Source organism: Elaeis guineensis, chromosome 11 (genome assembly GCF_000442705.2).
Source record: "Elaeis guineensis isolate ETL-2024a chromosome 11, EG11, whole genome shotgun sequence".
In the NCBI taxonomy this organism is placed as follows: Eukaryota; Viridiplantae; Streptophyta; class Magnoliopsida; order Arecales; family Arecaceae; genus Elaeis; species Elaeis guineensis.
In genome coordinates this window covers 123,210,401-123,225,804 of record NC_026003.2, presented here as the reverse complement: position 1 = coordinate 123,225,804, position 15,404 = coordinate 123,210,401, and the positions used below count along the sequence as shown (strand labels likewise).

At 37.9% G+C, this 15,404-nt stretch overlaps 1 protein-coding gene across 1 annotated transcript; it reads right to left on the bottom strand.

The window, feature by feature from the left end:
* Nucleotides 1–933: 933 nt before the first annotated feature.
* On the bottom strand, nt 934–7,148 carry LOC105054525 (uncharacterized). Its single transcript, XM_073245647.1, is given in 6 exon segments — nt 934–1,670; nt 4,385–4,506; nt 4,594–5,798; nt 5,801–5,825; nt 6,267–6,761; nt 6,970–7,148. Coding segments are annotated over 5 exon segments (2,190 nt in total). The 5' UTR covers nt 6,756–6,761; nt 6,970–7,148; the 3' UTR covers nt 934–1,321.
* Nucleotides 7,149–15,404: the final 8,256 nt, after the last annotated feature.

Genomic DNA, 15,404 nt, shown 5'->3' with positions numbered 1-15,404 from the left:
TGATAACATACTTTTTGTAGAAAAAAATCATGGAAGACTTTATTTATAAGAGAAGTTTTTGATTTTTGTGTTTCTTATTTAAGACGGATGCGGGGAGAAAAAATAGCAAACTAGGAAGCTCCCCGTATATCTTTTCCTTTAGTGTTCTCCCTATATGATTTTTGCTTGTCAAGATGCTAGCATACAACATATAAGATCTCCTGCATTCATCTGGCAGCCAACAGTCATCTTGACAGGCGCACTCTCTCCCTCCAAGGTAGGCCTAAGCTCGTCTTGCCCAATATTTGGAGAGAATTTGCCGCCTAAGTTTCTCTCTCTTTTGCATAGACTATAGCACCATGTATTTGGAGAAATTATTGCCTGGACCGCACCAAGAAAGTCCACCCAAATCTCATAGTGGATAACATGCTATATTAACCCTTGTATTTTATGAATTCTCAATTGCATGTTATCCACCGTACACATATTCTGAGATTTGTACTGATCTAACTGAACATGATCCAAACGATAATTTCATATTGTAAAATTAAACCACTTTCAAATAGATCATCCAAATCCCACGGTGGATAACATGCCACATTAACCTTTGTATTTCCTGAATTCACGATTGTGCATTATCCATTGATCTATCTGGGCGTGGTCCATTGAGAAATTATTGTCCGGACCACGCCCAAATAGATCATCCAAATCTTATGAGGGACAACCCGCCATATTAATCTTTGTATTTCACGAATTTCTGACTGTGCATTATCCACTGTATACGTGCTCCCAGATTTGCGCGTTATCCACTGTTGTTGATGTTTTTTCCCAGCTGGACGGAACCGTGAGGTTTGTTTGCCGTCACCCACATCATAGTGGCCAAGTAGCGAAAATGCATCAATCCCCACTAAAAGCAAAAGAAAGAAAAATAGAAAATTAATTGCATCGCTAACATGAAAGGTCAAAACGTCATGTCATTATCACTGTAATCTATCATTTCAGAATCAGAATAGATTGATCTATCATTTACGAACAACAACCTGCAATAAATATCCAAGCACATAATTCTACACATGCTCATACATCATGACACAATCCATACAAATCACTTGGAGTGTATTCCTCTGAAACCTATGTGAGATGGTAACTGGACCCCGCGAAATGATGAGATTAGCCTACCAAAAGAAAGGAAAAAAAAAGAAAGACAGAGAAGAAAAGGGACGCTTTCTCTGCCATGAGGTTATGTACATGTCAACTAAAGTTGTCACCTTAAGCCTATCAGGAAATGCTGTCAAAATTCAAAGGCACCAGTGACTGCAAGTTACCCAATAGAATATTATGATTACATTGCCTTCCTGGACCTTGTTTTCCGAGCACCTGCTTCCACTTCTTTCAGGAACTTTTTCTTCCCGTGCCTCCTTTCATGTTGCCACCGCCTGAATCTTTTTCTTTTCCTCATCCAACTTGAATAATCTTTTCCACGCTTGCATTCAATGAAGTCAACCAAATCATCCCACTCCGAGGGATTTTTATGATAGCCTGGTAAGCACTCAATAAAAGCCTCACCGTTGCAGGTATCAGCTTCATTTGTTGAAGGACAATGCCGCCCCAGATCCTCAGTGGGAATTATACTTAAGATGCCTGACTGGCCATCTTGTGTCTCACCTAAGTTCCTTTCCCCGGCATCAATCCTACAAAAGTAATAAAGACTCTTAGTACTATGTGAGGAAGCAAAATGGTACTATATGTTACGAAGCAAAATGCAAAACTTATAGGTAGGCTCGAGATAGAAATGGATATAAGACATGATTAACAGTCATACTCATAGTGCCATCAAACTTGGCAATAACCAATGTTGGTATCAACCCCACGAGCAAAGCCGCAGCGGGGCTAACCCTGTCCTCCTGAGTTTGATGAAAGTCCTAGGACAAAGACCTATTCTGCAACTTGACGAATGAACCTATTAAAGCTAGACAAAATTAATGCACATTCAACAGCTCCATAGCAACTGTTTTCTCATCAGGAATTGTTAACTTGTAGTCGTATAAATGAAACAGAGAACCACATCAGGAACAGCAAGTCATGATCTTCAAGTAGATTACCAGTTAAATTAATTGATCTAACCGAAGGTTCAAAATCTTAATTTGATCAGCGCAAATTGAATTTTGTTTTCAACAGTTTTGCCTAGTTCAATAGTAGTTTCAATCCAACTTTTGAAGTTTCAGCCCATCAAAAGAAGGACAAAATTATAAGAAAAGGAAAAAAAAAGTATTTTATATGTCATTTTAGAGCATGCTATATAGTTTGGAGCCTTTGGACGTATTATATATTGTTTCACAGCCTCAAAAGCTGTAAAAATATTTAAAATGATAGAAATATAAAAAATCTAATAAACAAGAACGTAGATTATGAGAAAATTAGCACAAGGTCAAAAAAAATAAGTACATACCATTCTGAAATATAATATGTTATATGGTAAGTATCTTACACAAGATATAAATTCATGCCAGAATAACAGTTTTTTAGCTGCTTTTATAAAAAGGCCTTTGACCAATATATTATAAATTTTATCAGTTAGGGCATAGGCATATCAGCATATGCATGCCACGTACAGTAAATTTTGTCACATATATTAGCCTCTACTAAAACAACAAAACCACCCCTATTTTAGGTTGGTTCTGGCATAGATCAAAATGTTTCATGAAATGCTTCAATCTTGGTATCGGTGTTCTAAAGAAACTTCAAACAATGGATCTATCTACTCATATCTCATAATTTACCCTTTTCTTGTGGGTTTCTTTTTTCTCTATTTTCCCTGGCTTGCTATATATTCTTATTTCTAAATTACCATGTTTCATGGAGAAGTTCTTTTCCCACCTACATTTTGATAATAACCTAGGGAGGCCCCCTCCTTTCTTTTGATATAGGAACAGAAAACAACTACTTCAAGACAAGAAGAAATAGTTTTATAGATTTGAATGTTCTTGATTTGGTCAAATTGGCCATCTATCTAGAGATTATCAAGGTAATGTAACGGAAAGGTCACCAAAAAAGGAAATAAGATATTGAGTGTGTCAAAGGTGACAAGAGGGACTAAATATTATTTTCAAGCTTGCCAAATAGCATTAAAGCAAAGGTGGAGATTAAGTACATATGAATTTTCATATCATGTCAGACATTACATAGAACATCACAGTGAGTTAATTATTTACTTCACATTTTAAAAAAATGTCAAAGAGGAGGAGTTTAAGGAGAAAAAACTGGCCAACCTGTATCAACATGGGCAATGCCCTTCCTTGCTCTCTGACTCCACAATGAGTTGTACCATCCTTCTATTTTACACTCAGCTCTTATTTCTTTTCCAATTTTCTTAATTCTAAATGGTGGACCTAATGCACGGACTCATTTTTTTTCCTTTTAATTACCTATGCTTAGTCACACTTTGAGGGGAGAACAATTTGGCACCAACACAGATAGTTAATGTCAGAACGAGGACCAGTCAAAAAACTTTGTCAAATTTTATGGTTCATACATTGATCCTTATGGCCAAGCACCATAAAATATTGGACATAGTTTGTTGGTTAAGATCAAGGTTTACCATCATGCATGTTCTGTGCATGTCAAAGAATGAGGGACCGGCTTGTTGGAGGCATGATATTTTCAATTTCCATGATATAAAAAGGCAATGAAGAGAGATGAATCAGTGCATGGACAAACTTTACTGAGCAACATTGAAGGGTTTTGTATGCAAATGTAAAAAAGTACATGGGAAGTTGATGTTTTTCACATGTCTAGACATTGATATACTTGTCCAAAATCAAGTTTTTCCAGATTGCTACAATTCTAATGTCGATTATTCTATGAAATAAAACCAGACTTAGCATTTCTTTTTCCTCTTTCCACACAGTTCCCTTGCAATGCATACAAGAAAGATTGATTATTAAGGAAGCTACAAAACCAGAAACCTTAATAGCAAAATTTCAGATTCAACTGCCTCTGTACTTCTCACAATAATATAGTTTGTTTTTTTTGCAGTCATGACTTCAAATTGAATATCCATTTCTTGCTTCATTTTATATTTCAATAAACATCCAAATCAAAGTTTATATTGCCAGGTCCATAAACATTTTGACCATTGAAAATCCAAAACCTTGTATAAATAAATGATATCTAACGTGTCATATGTGCACGTGCACATGTCTGTCCACAAACATATACATGCATATATACATATGCATGTACATGCATATATATGCAACGTATGCATGTACAAATAATTCACACTGCAAATTACATATGTTCATCAAATAAAATGAAGACAGCTCAAATCAGCTTGCATATAGTTTATAAATAGCAGATTCATGAACCAACAGCAGATAAAATTGGAAAAGATTGCACGAAATACCTTTGTTTTCCATATGTGAGACATCTGATATTATCCCTCAAATAGAGAGTCTGAATGTTTTGTAAGCTTGATGCTATTATTGCACTTGACCTTCTATGAACCAAGCTCTGTAAAGCAGCTTCCTTGGTTTGTAATAAAGACCAAACTCACAAAAATGGTGAAACATATCATCCAAATGAAAACAATATTTCAGTAAAGGAGTGTAATACCTTTGGAGATTTTTCTAGAGGGCTATGATGTAATGCAGCATCCTTCATGTTGCTAAGTGATGGACTGAATGCATCTAAACTACCCTCTTCGAGAAGGAGAAGATTCATTATTGTCATCATCATAAAAATGCAGCCCTTCCATAAAAATCCAAGCCTCCTGTGGAAACTATATGAGGACAAGCACACAAAATGCGCCAACATCAACATTGCCCCCTCGTGCTGTACAGGATGCATTCCCATCACATCAAGCAATATATTTTGAACAAGTTGATTTGCATCATATTTCCCAAAACAACTGATGATGCTTAATATAAAATCATACTCCTTGCAAATAGTATAATCTTTTAATGTTTTCACACCATGTAGACACCCATTTTGTCTTAAATTCCATACAATTTGCAGAAGTGCAGAGCTCATTAATTTTAGTACAGCAGCAAGACAGTATATCTCTTGCTGAATTTTATCACCTCTCTTATCTGATGTGCTTTCCTCAATCTCCCCAGGAAGAATGCCTAGTGTTATCAAATTTAGAAATAAACAAGTCTCATCCCTGCACATTTCATCTACAACATGATGGTTCCCTCTGATGTAAGCAACAGAATTACTTAGAATGTCTGCTTTAGTTCCAGAGAGCATGCCCTGAGAGTGTGAGTGGCAGAAATCAACCAACTTGTCAATTTGATAATTAAGCATATTGCGGGTGACTGATCGGAGATAAGAATCTAAAGACTTTGTGGTGCGAGAACCTGATTGACCCACAAATCCAATGTATTTATCGATTAAATCCAAGTTAGACGTGTAATTTACATAAAGCTTGACTGATAGTTCAAATGCTAAGATGTAATGACTCATCAATTCATCATCTGGCTTGTTATCTGTTGGCCTTTGAACACCGATGCATCTAGAAGCCAACAAGATCAGATGGGCTTGGAGCATAGGTGGCAGAGTAAACATGGTGCAGCTACCTAGTAATGTCAAGGCTGCATCCAAGCCTAGTTCTGGAATCATATCATCAACCTCATCTGTCCAGGAAAGTGAATGAATGAATCCGCTAAATGTCGACTCATGATAATATGTCAGAAGAAAATGACCAGAAACAAGCTCTTGAACGGCAGAAATATCCCCATTAATGCCATGAGATGCAAGCAGCTTATCTGTTGTAGCAGAAACATAATCTGTCATTATAAAATGTTTTCTAAGTTGGGTTGCACCAAAAATTCATCGATGAATACCTGAAAGCAATGTTCATTACAAGCACTTTAAAACTGATAGACATCTAGAAAACATGAACATGTATATGCCTGCATCTGTGCATGGAGCAAACGTAAAAATGTGTGCGTCTAATTCTAATACATATAATGTAAACATCCCTAGCAACAATGCTGATTGCGCATGGCCACGCATTATCCTTGATCCTCATGTGAAGTTGGTTACCCAGTGGCAAAAGCATCATCTGCGCAAATTAACATTCCTATGCTAAACAAGTAAAAAGAGAAAGAAAAAGCAAGCCAGGTATTGGTTCGTCCAGATAGAAATGAAATCATACTCGTTCGACAATGACAAACAATCGCTTCTCACCAGCAAAATGTACAAGAAAGAGCCAACTTCTCGATACCTCTTCTACACCGAACAAAACAAGAATCGCTTTAGAAAGCTAGTATTCCGGAAATTACCTCAAGTACTGCAGGACAAAAGGCAGGCCGTGGCACCCTAGCTTCCGTATCCACCCCATCAAGCACGCGCGCGCATTCATGGAGATGGGATGGCAAATTCGGCGCAGGCAGCCTTCGGAGCACCGCAAGAAGAATATCACACCTCTCCAAAACTAGACTGAGGTCAAACTCGAGAAACCGCAACATTATCGCACAACATCTCAAGAGCGGCAGAAATGCTTGAGGAGAGGCTTCGCAGCCAATTTTTTTCTCCCCAGCCACCAGGGAAGGGGGCACTTGTACGGCGGGGAGCAGCTGTTCCAACTGTTCCCGCAGTTCTTTGAAGAGCAAATCGGAAAGATTAACGATTTCGGCAAACTCGATACGCGTTTGAAGCCATGGGCTGGAGACGAACAGGGAGGTGGAGTCTCCGAACCCACCCTGCAGACACGACGCATCCGGAGACAGTTTTAAAAGCAGGCAATACAGATCCTTCAGAACCAGGGGCATCGCAACCTGACCTGAAAGAACGAAAGGTCACTCAACCAAACCAACGGCGGATGGGCTTCTTCTTCATCTTTTTTTACTTTCTATATTTGCCCGTAGCTCGAAGAAGGGAAAGGGGGTGTTTCTTCTTCGTCGTTTTTTTTTTAAAAAAAATAATAAATCATTTTTGCCCTAGCTTGGTGTCAGAAGAAGGGAAAGGTTGGGACAAGGTGGTCACCTGTTTGTGGAACGAAGAATGGGGACGGGTTGCGGACGGATAGCCGGTGCGAGTGTACAAACGAAGAGGAACGATCGTCGGACGACCAACGGCGGCGGGAGAGAACAGCCTAAGGAGGGATTGATTTCCGATCCGATTCAGCCCCAGACCATCGGCCTTTTCTCTTTTTTATTTTTTAAATTTAATGCCGGCACCAAATGCTGTGGGAACATAAATGCTTTCAAGTGGTCCCCATCAACCCACTACACACCAGCCACACCTTCCGGCGCGCCCCCCCTACACCACCCCGGACTAATAATATTCTTTGAATTATGAAAAAAAAAATTAATTTTCTATTTTATCTTGATAAAATAAATTTTAAATTATTCTTCATGAATAAAATAATTAAAAATATTTCAATCATACTTCAATTATGCACAGATTTTATGATCCTATGTATTATTTTATGGAAATTTATAAATTAATGGTCCCATGTATTATTTTTTGTTTATGGTGATGTTTTCTTTTTCAATTATTTGTTATTCTTATCTCTTTTATTCTTATTTCAAATAAATAATAAATAAATTTTTAACAATATATCGTTTTTACTTTTATTTTTGATTGTGTGTTATTTGAATTTTTTTTTTAAAAAAAAACTTTTGATGAATTTGTGAGATTTTTTTTTTCCGAATTTCTAATATTTACCACAGACCGTATCGTCTCCAAATGTCAAACTTGTGATTATGGTCATCGTGTGTGCTGTGGATTCGATCTCATTCGAGCCTGACTTTTGGTATTAAAAGGAGGAGCGTGAGAGTAGTCCGCGGACGTGGCCTATGCGCGTATACAACCAGCGCGAGATTGGATGGGCGCCCACGGCTGGCCCTAACACGGCTGGCCTAGCAGAACCGTGTTAGAATGTAGCACCGTCACATGGGCATAGCAATCTGCTCCCCTACTACCAGAAGCCGGTGATCCCATGCTAACCCATGTCAACAAGAAGTCATATTGCAGTCTAAGAGAGAAGAATACATCAATTTTTTTAATAACTTAACCAAAAGCAAATAACCAAAGGAAAATTATTGCACAAGCTATATGCTAGTTAAAAATCCATAATTTGTGGAAGCAATATAACTCCTTCACGTTACATGCGGGAGAGAAGCATTCTTGATTATGCCCTGTTGCGACAATTCAGCGGATTCTTCGATTTCGACTCTCAATTGGTCTTGTAAGCACAAACTGTCATTAAGTGGATGATAATGGATCTATCAATTGGATAATCATTGGAGGTCCAAAGACCTGATGCTTATCAACTGATGGAATTATCATTCATAATATGATTTTTTGACTGTATGTTTCTAAATGATGGTTAGATTAGCCAACCAAAGTTGGACCTAATCATTTATTGGCTAAATGGGCTAAGTATAGTCATGTTAATGGTTGGACCTAACCAGACATTTTCAGTGGAGGCCAAAACTTACTGATTAGGGACTGGGGTAAAATTAAAATTATTAGAAATTATTTAGAAAAATAATTGGTTATGAACCTATCCTTAGATGTACATGGGTTGGCCAACCAAAGTTGGACTTGTGTGTAGTCTAAATGGATCTAGTACCCACTAAGGAATTAGGGTAATTCTTCGAATTGGAGGTAGAGACTACCAATTCGAATAAAATAATGGGAGAAGCCTTTTGATTAAAGTCCAAATCTTCGGGTTTAATGAATCAATTACTAATTAGGTTATGATTTTTCTTTGTACAGATATGGCCACTTCCCTATTGCTCCGATCATTGTTGGACAATGAAAATTTGATGGGACCCAACTTCGGTAGCCGGTACTGAAAGTTGAAGATAGTCCTGGAGCATGAACGAATCCTATATGTGATAACGGATCCTTCATTTGAGGAGCCAGTTGCCAATGCACGTAGAACAGTCAGAGACACTTACTAAAAGTGGCTCAGTGACCGAACCACGGTGCACTGCATCATGCTGGCTGCCATGAGCAACGAGTTCAATCACAGATTTGAGACGGCTCAGCCAAAGGACATGCTTCAAGTGTTAGAGGATGTCTTTGGCACACCCGATGACATGGAGAGGCACAAGACTAGTTGTGCCATCTTCAACGTCAAAATGCGGGATGGTGCCTCTGTCACTGATCATGTATTGTACATGATCGAGCTAATGGAGCATTTGAGCAAGCTCGGCTTTCCCTTGCATGAGCAGCTTGGGAAAGATGTAATACTGAACTCGCTGCCCAAGTTTTATCTCCCATTCCTCACTCATTATAGAATGACAAAGCCTGAAGTAAACTACCATGGGTTATTGGAGTTGCTTCAGAACTTTGAGAAGGATCACCAACTCCACAAGGAGTCGATGAACTTAGTGGGAGGTTCGTCTTTTGGTTCTCGACTCTTTGAGAATGGGAAGAAGAACAAGAAGAAGAAAATGAAGAAGGTACAAATTCAGGCTGGGACATCAGTGCAGGGCCAGACCAGAAAGATCAAGTCCGATAAGAGTCAAGCTGAATGCTTCTTTTGCAAGAAGCAGGAGCACTGGAAGAGAAACTGTCCTTAGTACATTGCCTCCCTGGACCCGAACAGGCAGAAAAAGAAGCAAGCTATTGCAGGACAAGGTATTTATATGATAACTCCTTGCAATTTCTCTATTTGTGATATAACTGACTAGGTATTGGATACCGATAGCCCTTACCATATTTGCAATTCGTTGTAGGGGTTGCAGGTCAGTAGGAGATTCGAGCAAGGCGAGAAGTTCCTGAACGTTGGAGATGGAAGACCAGTTCCAGTATTAAGAATCTTGAAACTTATATTTGAGTCCCATACCATTGTTCTTAATGATTGTCATTTCTGTCCTAATTTTTTTTTAAATATTATTTCTGTAAGCCTTCTGGCCAAAAAAGATTATGAAATTTCAATAAAAAAATAAGTTTGTAATATCATTATGAATGGTGTTACTATTTTTTATGGATATTTGAACAATAGTGTGTATATGTTATTACAACCTGTTAACGTAGTCTATTCTACTGACAAGACTATCAATCGGCTTGCTGACCAACAGTCGGCTATCCTCAACCATCAACAAACTCCAACTATGACGATTCGACTGATTTTAGACCGATGACTATCGACATATCAGAATTATCGACTGATGGTCATTCGAACTTCCACAACTGCCAACATACGATCGATATATTTTTATTACCGACATATAGTCAGCTTATCAGAAACTGCCAGTACAAAAAGCACATAATGGCCAAAACATAATCAGTGACAGATATAACCATCCATCCCACAATCACATAATGTCGGAATAAGTGAGACCCACATATCTAACCGTTACAGACGGTTACTAACTACTCGTCTATAAAAGGAGGTAAATGAACAGTATTTGGTGAGGTCTCTTGAGAGCTAAAACTCTGCTTCTCTAAATATTTATCTGCTGTTCACCACTCTCCACTGACTTAAGCATCGGAGGGTCTCCGTTAAACACAATTTCGATCAGTATGGACTTCATTTTGTAGGTGTTCTTCACTGATAACAGGCATAATAAGGGATTGGCTGTAACAGATTGGCATGCCAGGTAAGGGGGAGGCACAATACGATCAATCGTAGCAAAGATTAGAGCTCAAAATTTTATAGGATCTGTGAGGCAATCCTCCTATCGGGAAGATCCTCCTCCTCCATTGATAGAACCCAACTCTTCACGTCTTGTAATCACTACAAATGCATAAATTGCTGCTTTAATGTAGCAAATGAAGGTGTTGATGGAAGTAGTGCACAGCCTCCAATAACAACAGACACAGTGTTGGAAAATATATCCCAAAGCCAATCGTTAGACGATTATGCTCATTTTATAAATTATATATAAATTTTTATTAATAAAAATTATTTAGTATTTTTATTATAAATTGATCATCTTTGAACTTCTGTGTTGTAATGAAGTCCTTAGGACTATAATTAATCGACAAAAGAGAATTTATCGTTAAGTCCTTGAAAATGTTCGTGACTAAACGATATGCTATTACTAAGACGATAGTGATATCAAGTGTAGGTCATTATGTGCCATATAAGTTGGTTGTCCTCTTAACCAAAGAGTATGGAGATACTATTATGGCATGCAGATGGAATGTAGGAGTATATTCACATCGAATGTGACCATATACCGAGCACTCTACTGTCAAGAGTAGCTCGTGAAGGATATGGGTACAAATATCTCTCAGATCTGAGACCGCCATGGTGATTTGTAAGCAACTCACTGTATTTTAGTATCGGACCATTTGAGTTTCTAATTCAGTGATGAAAAGATATTGGGTGCAGTCAAGTACTTATCAAATCAGTATGTGAGTCAAGATGAAATTGACCCCTCTGAATTAGTAAGAGATATGCATCAACGTATTTCAATTTAGCAAAATTTTGATCAGGGTAATCCATGAGATGAATTTGAAAGGTTTGAATACAATGTGCTCGACTAAATAGGATTGACAGTTAAACCCTAAGTCACCTTGAGTATTTGGATCAAAGGGATGAATTATACGGTAACCATATGTCAGTAGGTTCTAGAAGGTTGCTTTGCAATACTTCGATCTATCCGATCGTCGGATCACTATTGCTAGATGGTTACATCGATTGGTATAGAAAGTTGTTCCTATGCTACCGGTCTAGGTTCGAACCTATGAGGTCATATGCATTAGAAAATTTGATCAGATTTGATGGTTGAAAAGTCTAATTGGATTGTGACTCTGGTGACGAGTCCTACTGAGACTAGAACTCTGGAGGAAAGTCCCACTGGGACTGAGATTCTATCATTAATAGAGAATTAATTAGTAATTTACTCAATTTAATTGAGTAAAGAGCTTTGGATCAATTCTAATTGAATTAGATTCAGTTTGACTCAGATTGGGTTTGATATGATCAATCCTAATTACAAAAGAAAATTTGATCCTGATTCGATTAGGATTTGGAATCAGCTCATTCCTAAATGAATTAGGAATTTAATGAGATATTTGGATTTCTAATTGGATTAGATTTATTTCTATTAGTGGGTTCAATCTAAATTTGATTTGGATTAGAATCAAATTAGGAACGAAGAGTCCTTGTCAACTTAGACTCTATCCTTATCTCCTTGCGCCACACATGGACCCTTGCCCTTATCTCCATGCCAAATAGGATTTGGCTTGACCTTTTTGGTATGAAAGTAGTAGACCCAATAAAAGTAGGTGACAATGATTGATGACTCAGAATCCTATCTCTTGTCAAATTCGAATGCGATCCGAATTAGAGATAAGATGAAAACAAAGAAAAAATTTTTTCATACAAAGAAGGTTATTGGTGCCATAATGATTTTTTTCTTTATTTTTCTTGGAGAGTTCTTGAGTATGTGAGACACTAGAATCCTTCTCCACATTGTAGAGCTTTTTTTAGAATTTTTTGGATGCCCAAATCTGGTATGTGGCATGGTGATTATGGCCCTTTTCCTTTGGATGAAAAATCCTAGTCTTTGCCTATAAAAAGGGATCACCTCTTCTTGGCTTCATACATTCCTTCCCTTGCTGGTTTTTATTTTTTTAGAGTTCTTCTCCTCTCTCTCTCTTCCTCCTCCAGATCCCTTCATCCTTTGAAGTGTCCAAAGTGCTTGAAGAAAAAGGAAGAGATTAGCCATCAAAGTTACTTGCAGGCTAGCACCTCCGAGTCCCTGATCTGCGTCAGTTTTCGTTTGGATTTTTTTATAGAGGCTAGATGACTTCGTGTAGCTGCGAGTGACCTAAGGAACACCTTCTGCAACTGTTAGACTAGAAAAAATTAATATCAAAGTTGTTTGATAATGTTTTCTATTTTATCCTGATCATTATGTTAGATCTAATAGTTAGATCTAGAATTTTAGCATCAATGAGATCGATGTATTTTTATTTTTAGATCTAAAATATATATTTTTCATATCATAAATCATGATGTAGTAGTCTAAGATTAGATCTTATGCATATGATTAGAATTAAATTATTTAATTTTTTATTTTTACTGCATAAAAATTTTAAAATCGCATGCATAGCACTACTGTATATTTTCTTCACACAGCAATAGCAGCAACCACCGGCGAAGGAGCCGGTGGCTCATTCAGTGCCATCCAAACACAGCCGCTGTCCTCCATGGTGTTCATCTTTAGAACGATGATCATCTCAGCATTCTCATCGAGTCGAGTAACTGCATTCTCAGTATTCTCATCATGCCGCTCATCCTTCATGGCGATCTCCTCCTCCTTCTCATATACATAGTATCAAGAAGGGGAAGAAGATGTACCTTCTATTCTCCATCATCGAGTCTTTAGAAGATTCTACCTCTGAATTTTTTCAACAACGACGGCTCGACGACTACGAGTGTAAGTTCAAGGAGATCAATCATCAACTTGTCTGACTTCAAGTGGAAGGTCGGAAGTCTTCCAATGACTACGACTTCCACACTACCTAACCTCTCTCTCAACGTATCTTAGACGAGCCGATCCCGTCTCGATTCAAGATACCACAGATAGAGCTATATGATGGCTCCACTGACCTAATTAATCATTTGGAGAGTTATAAGGCTTTCATGATGATCCAGAAGGCAACCGACGTCCTCTTATGTATTAGCTTTCTGACAACTATTCGGAAGGCTGCTCGAATCTGAAATTCTGAGCTTCAGTCGGAAAGCATAAATTCTTTCGAGTAGCTTGAGTATTCTTTCGTGGCCCATTTCAGTACTAGCTGAAAGGTGCTATTGACATCAGATAGTCTCTTCTCCATCAAGCAAGGCGAGATAGAGATATTAAGAGATTTCGTGACTCGCTTCAACATGACCACGCTTGAGGTTAGAGACCTCAATGAAGATATGGCCATCTCGATCATAAAGAGAGGTCTGAAGAGATCCAAATTCACTTACTCTCTGGATAAGACTCTCCTTCAGACCTATGCTGAACTCTTGAAACACGCATACAAGTATATTCGTACGGATGAAGGTGCTTCTGACTGACTTCAAATAGAAAAAAAAGATCAGAAAAAGAAACAAAAAAAAAATGGAGCTCCGATCAAACCAAGTTGGACGATGATCAATAAGGGAGCTTCATCCCGTCGATGAAGTCTAAGGCCGAACCACTATGACAGTAGGTATGACTCCTACACTCCTCTTTCTGCTCTCCGTGAGCAGATCTTAATGGAGATCGAGAGAGAGAAGTATCTTCGACATCCCTCACTAATGAAAGCACTATCGAGGAGTCATGACAAGAAGTATTATCAGTTTTATCGTGATCACGATCATGATACCGAACAATATATTCAACTCAGAGATGAAATAGAGGTCCTAATCCGACGTGGTTACTTCAAAAAATTTCGACGAGATCACCTGACTCAACCTTCCATCGACCAGCAGCCTTAGCCACAAGCTGAAGAAACGATTAACAATTGGTCAACGATGGGAGTGATCAACATGAACTCTGAGCAACCGAAGGACTTGGGGGCAACTTTCAAAGAAGAGTCGGCAAAGAAATGACGACTTGACAATATCATTTCTTTTTCAGAAAGTGATGTCTGGAGAATACAAACTCTCTATGATAATACTGTCATTGTCTCAGCAATGATAACAAACTATGATATAAAAATAATTCTAGTCGATAATAAAAGCTCAACTGATATTCTCTTTTACTCGATTTTTTTTCAAATGTGACTACCGATTGACCGACTCAGAAGAGTCTCAACGCCATTAGTCGATTTTACTAAAGATGCAATTACCGTGGAAAGAGAAATTACTCTCTCATTAACCGTAAGAATAGATCCACAACAAAGTACTATTCTCCTGACATTTACAGTCGTCCGAATTCCATCAGCTTACAATGCCATACTTGGACAATCTGGACTTAATATCTGAGAGCAATAGTCTCAACATATCATTTATTGATCCGATTTTTAATAAAAAATATAGTCGAAGAAATACATGGAGATCAATAACTTACTCGACGTTGCTTCATGGTCTTTATAAATAATAATCAATCTGAAGACTCTTTGTCTGTCAATAAATTGGACCAAAGAGAAAATGAAGAACGGGATGAACCAGTCGAGCAACTAGTTTCTATCTCATTAAAAGAAGAAGATTCTAAGAAGATGGTCCAAATTGGATTACAATTATCTGATTCAGAGCAACAACAACTGATGAATCTACTAAGAGTAAATGTCGATATTTTTGTTTGATCGACAACTGACATATCAAAAATTTTTTCAGAAGTAATAATCTACCGACTGAATATTGATTCTAAAGTTAAGTCGATGAAGCAGAAGAAAAGATCTTTTGCTCCTGAAAGGCAGAAGGTCATCGACGAATAAGTCGATAAGCTCCTCGCGGCTGGCTTCATCAGAGAAGCTAATTATCTCGATTGGCTCGTTAATGTAGTAATAGTAAAAAAAATTAATAAAAAATAAAG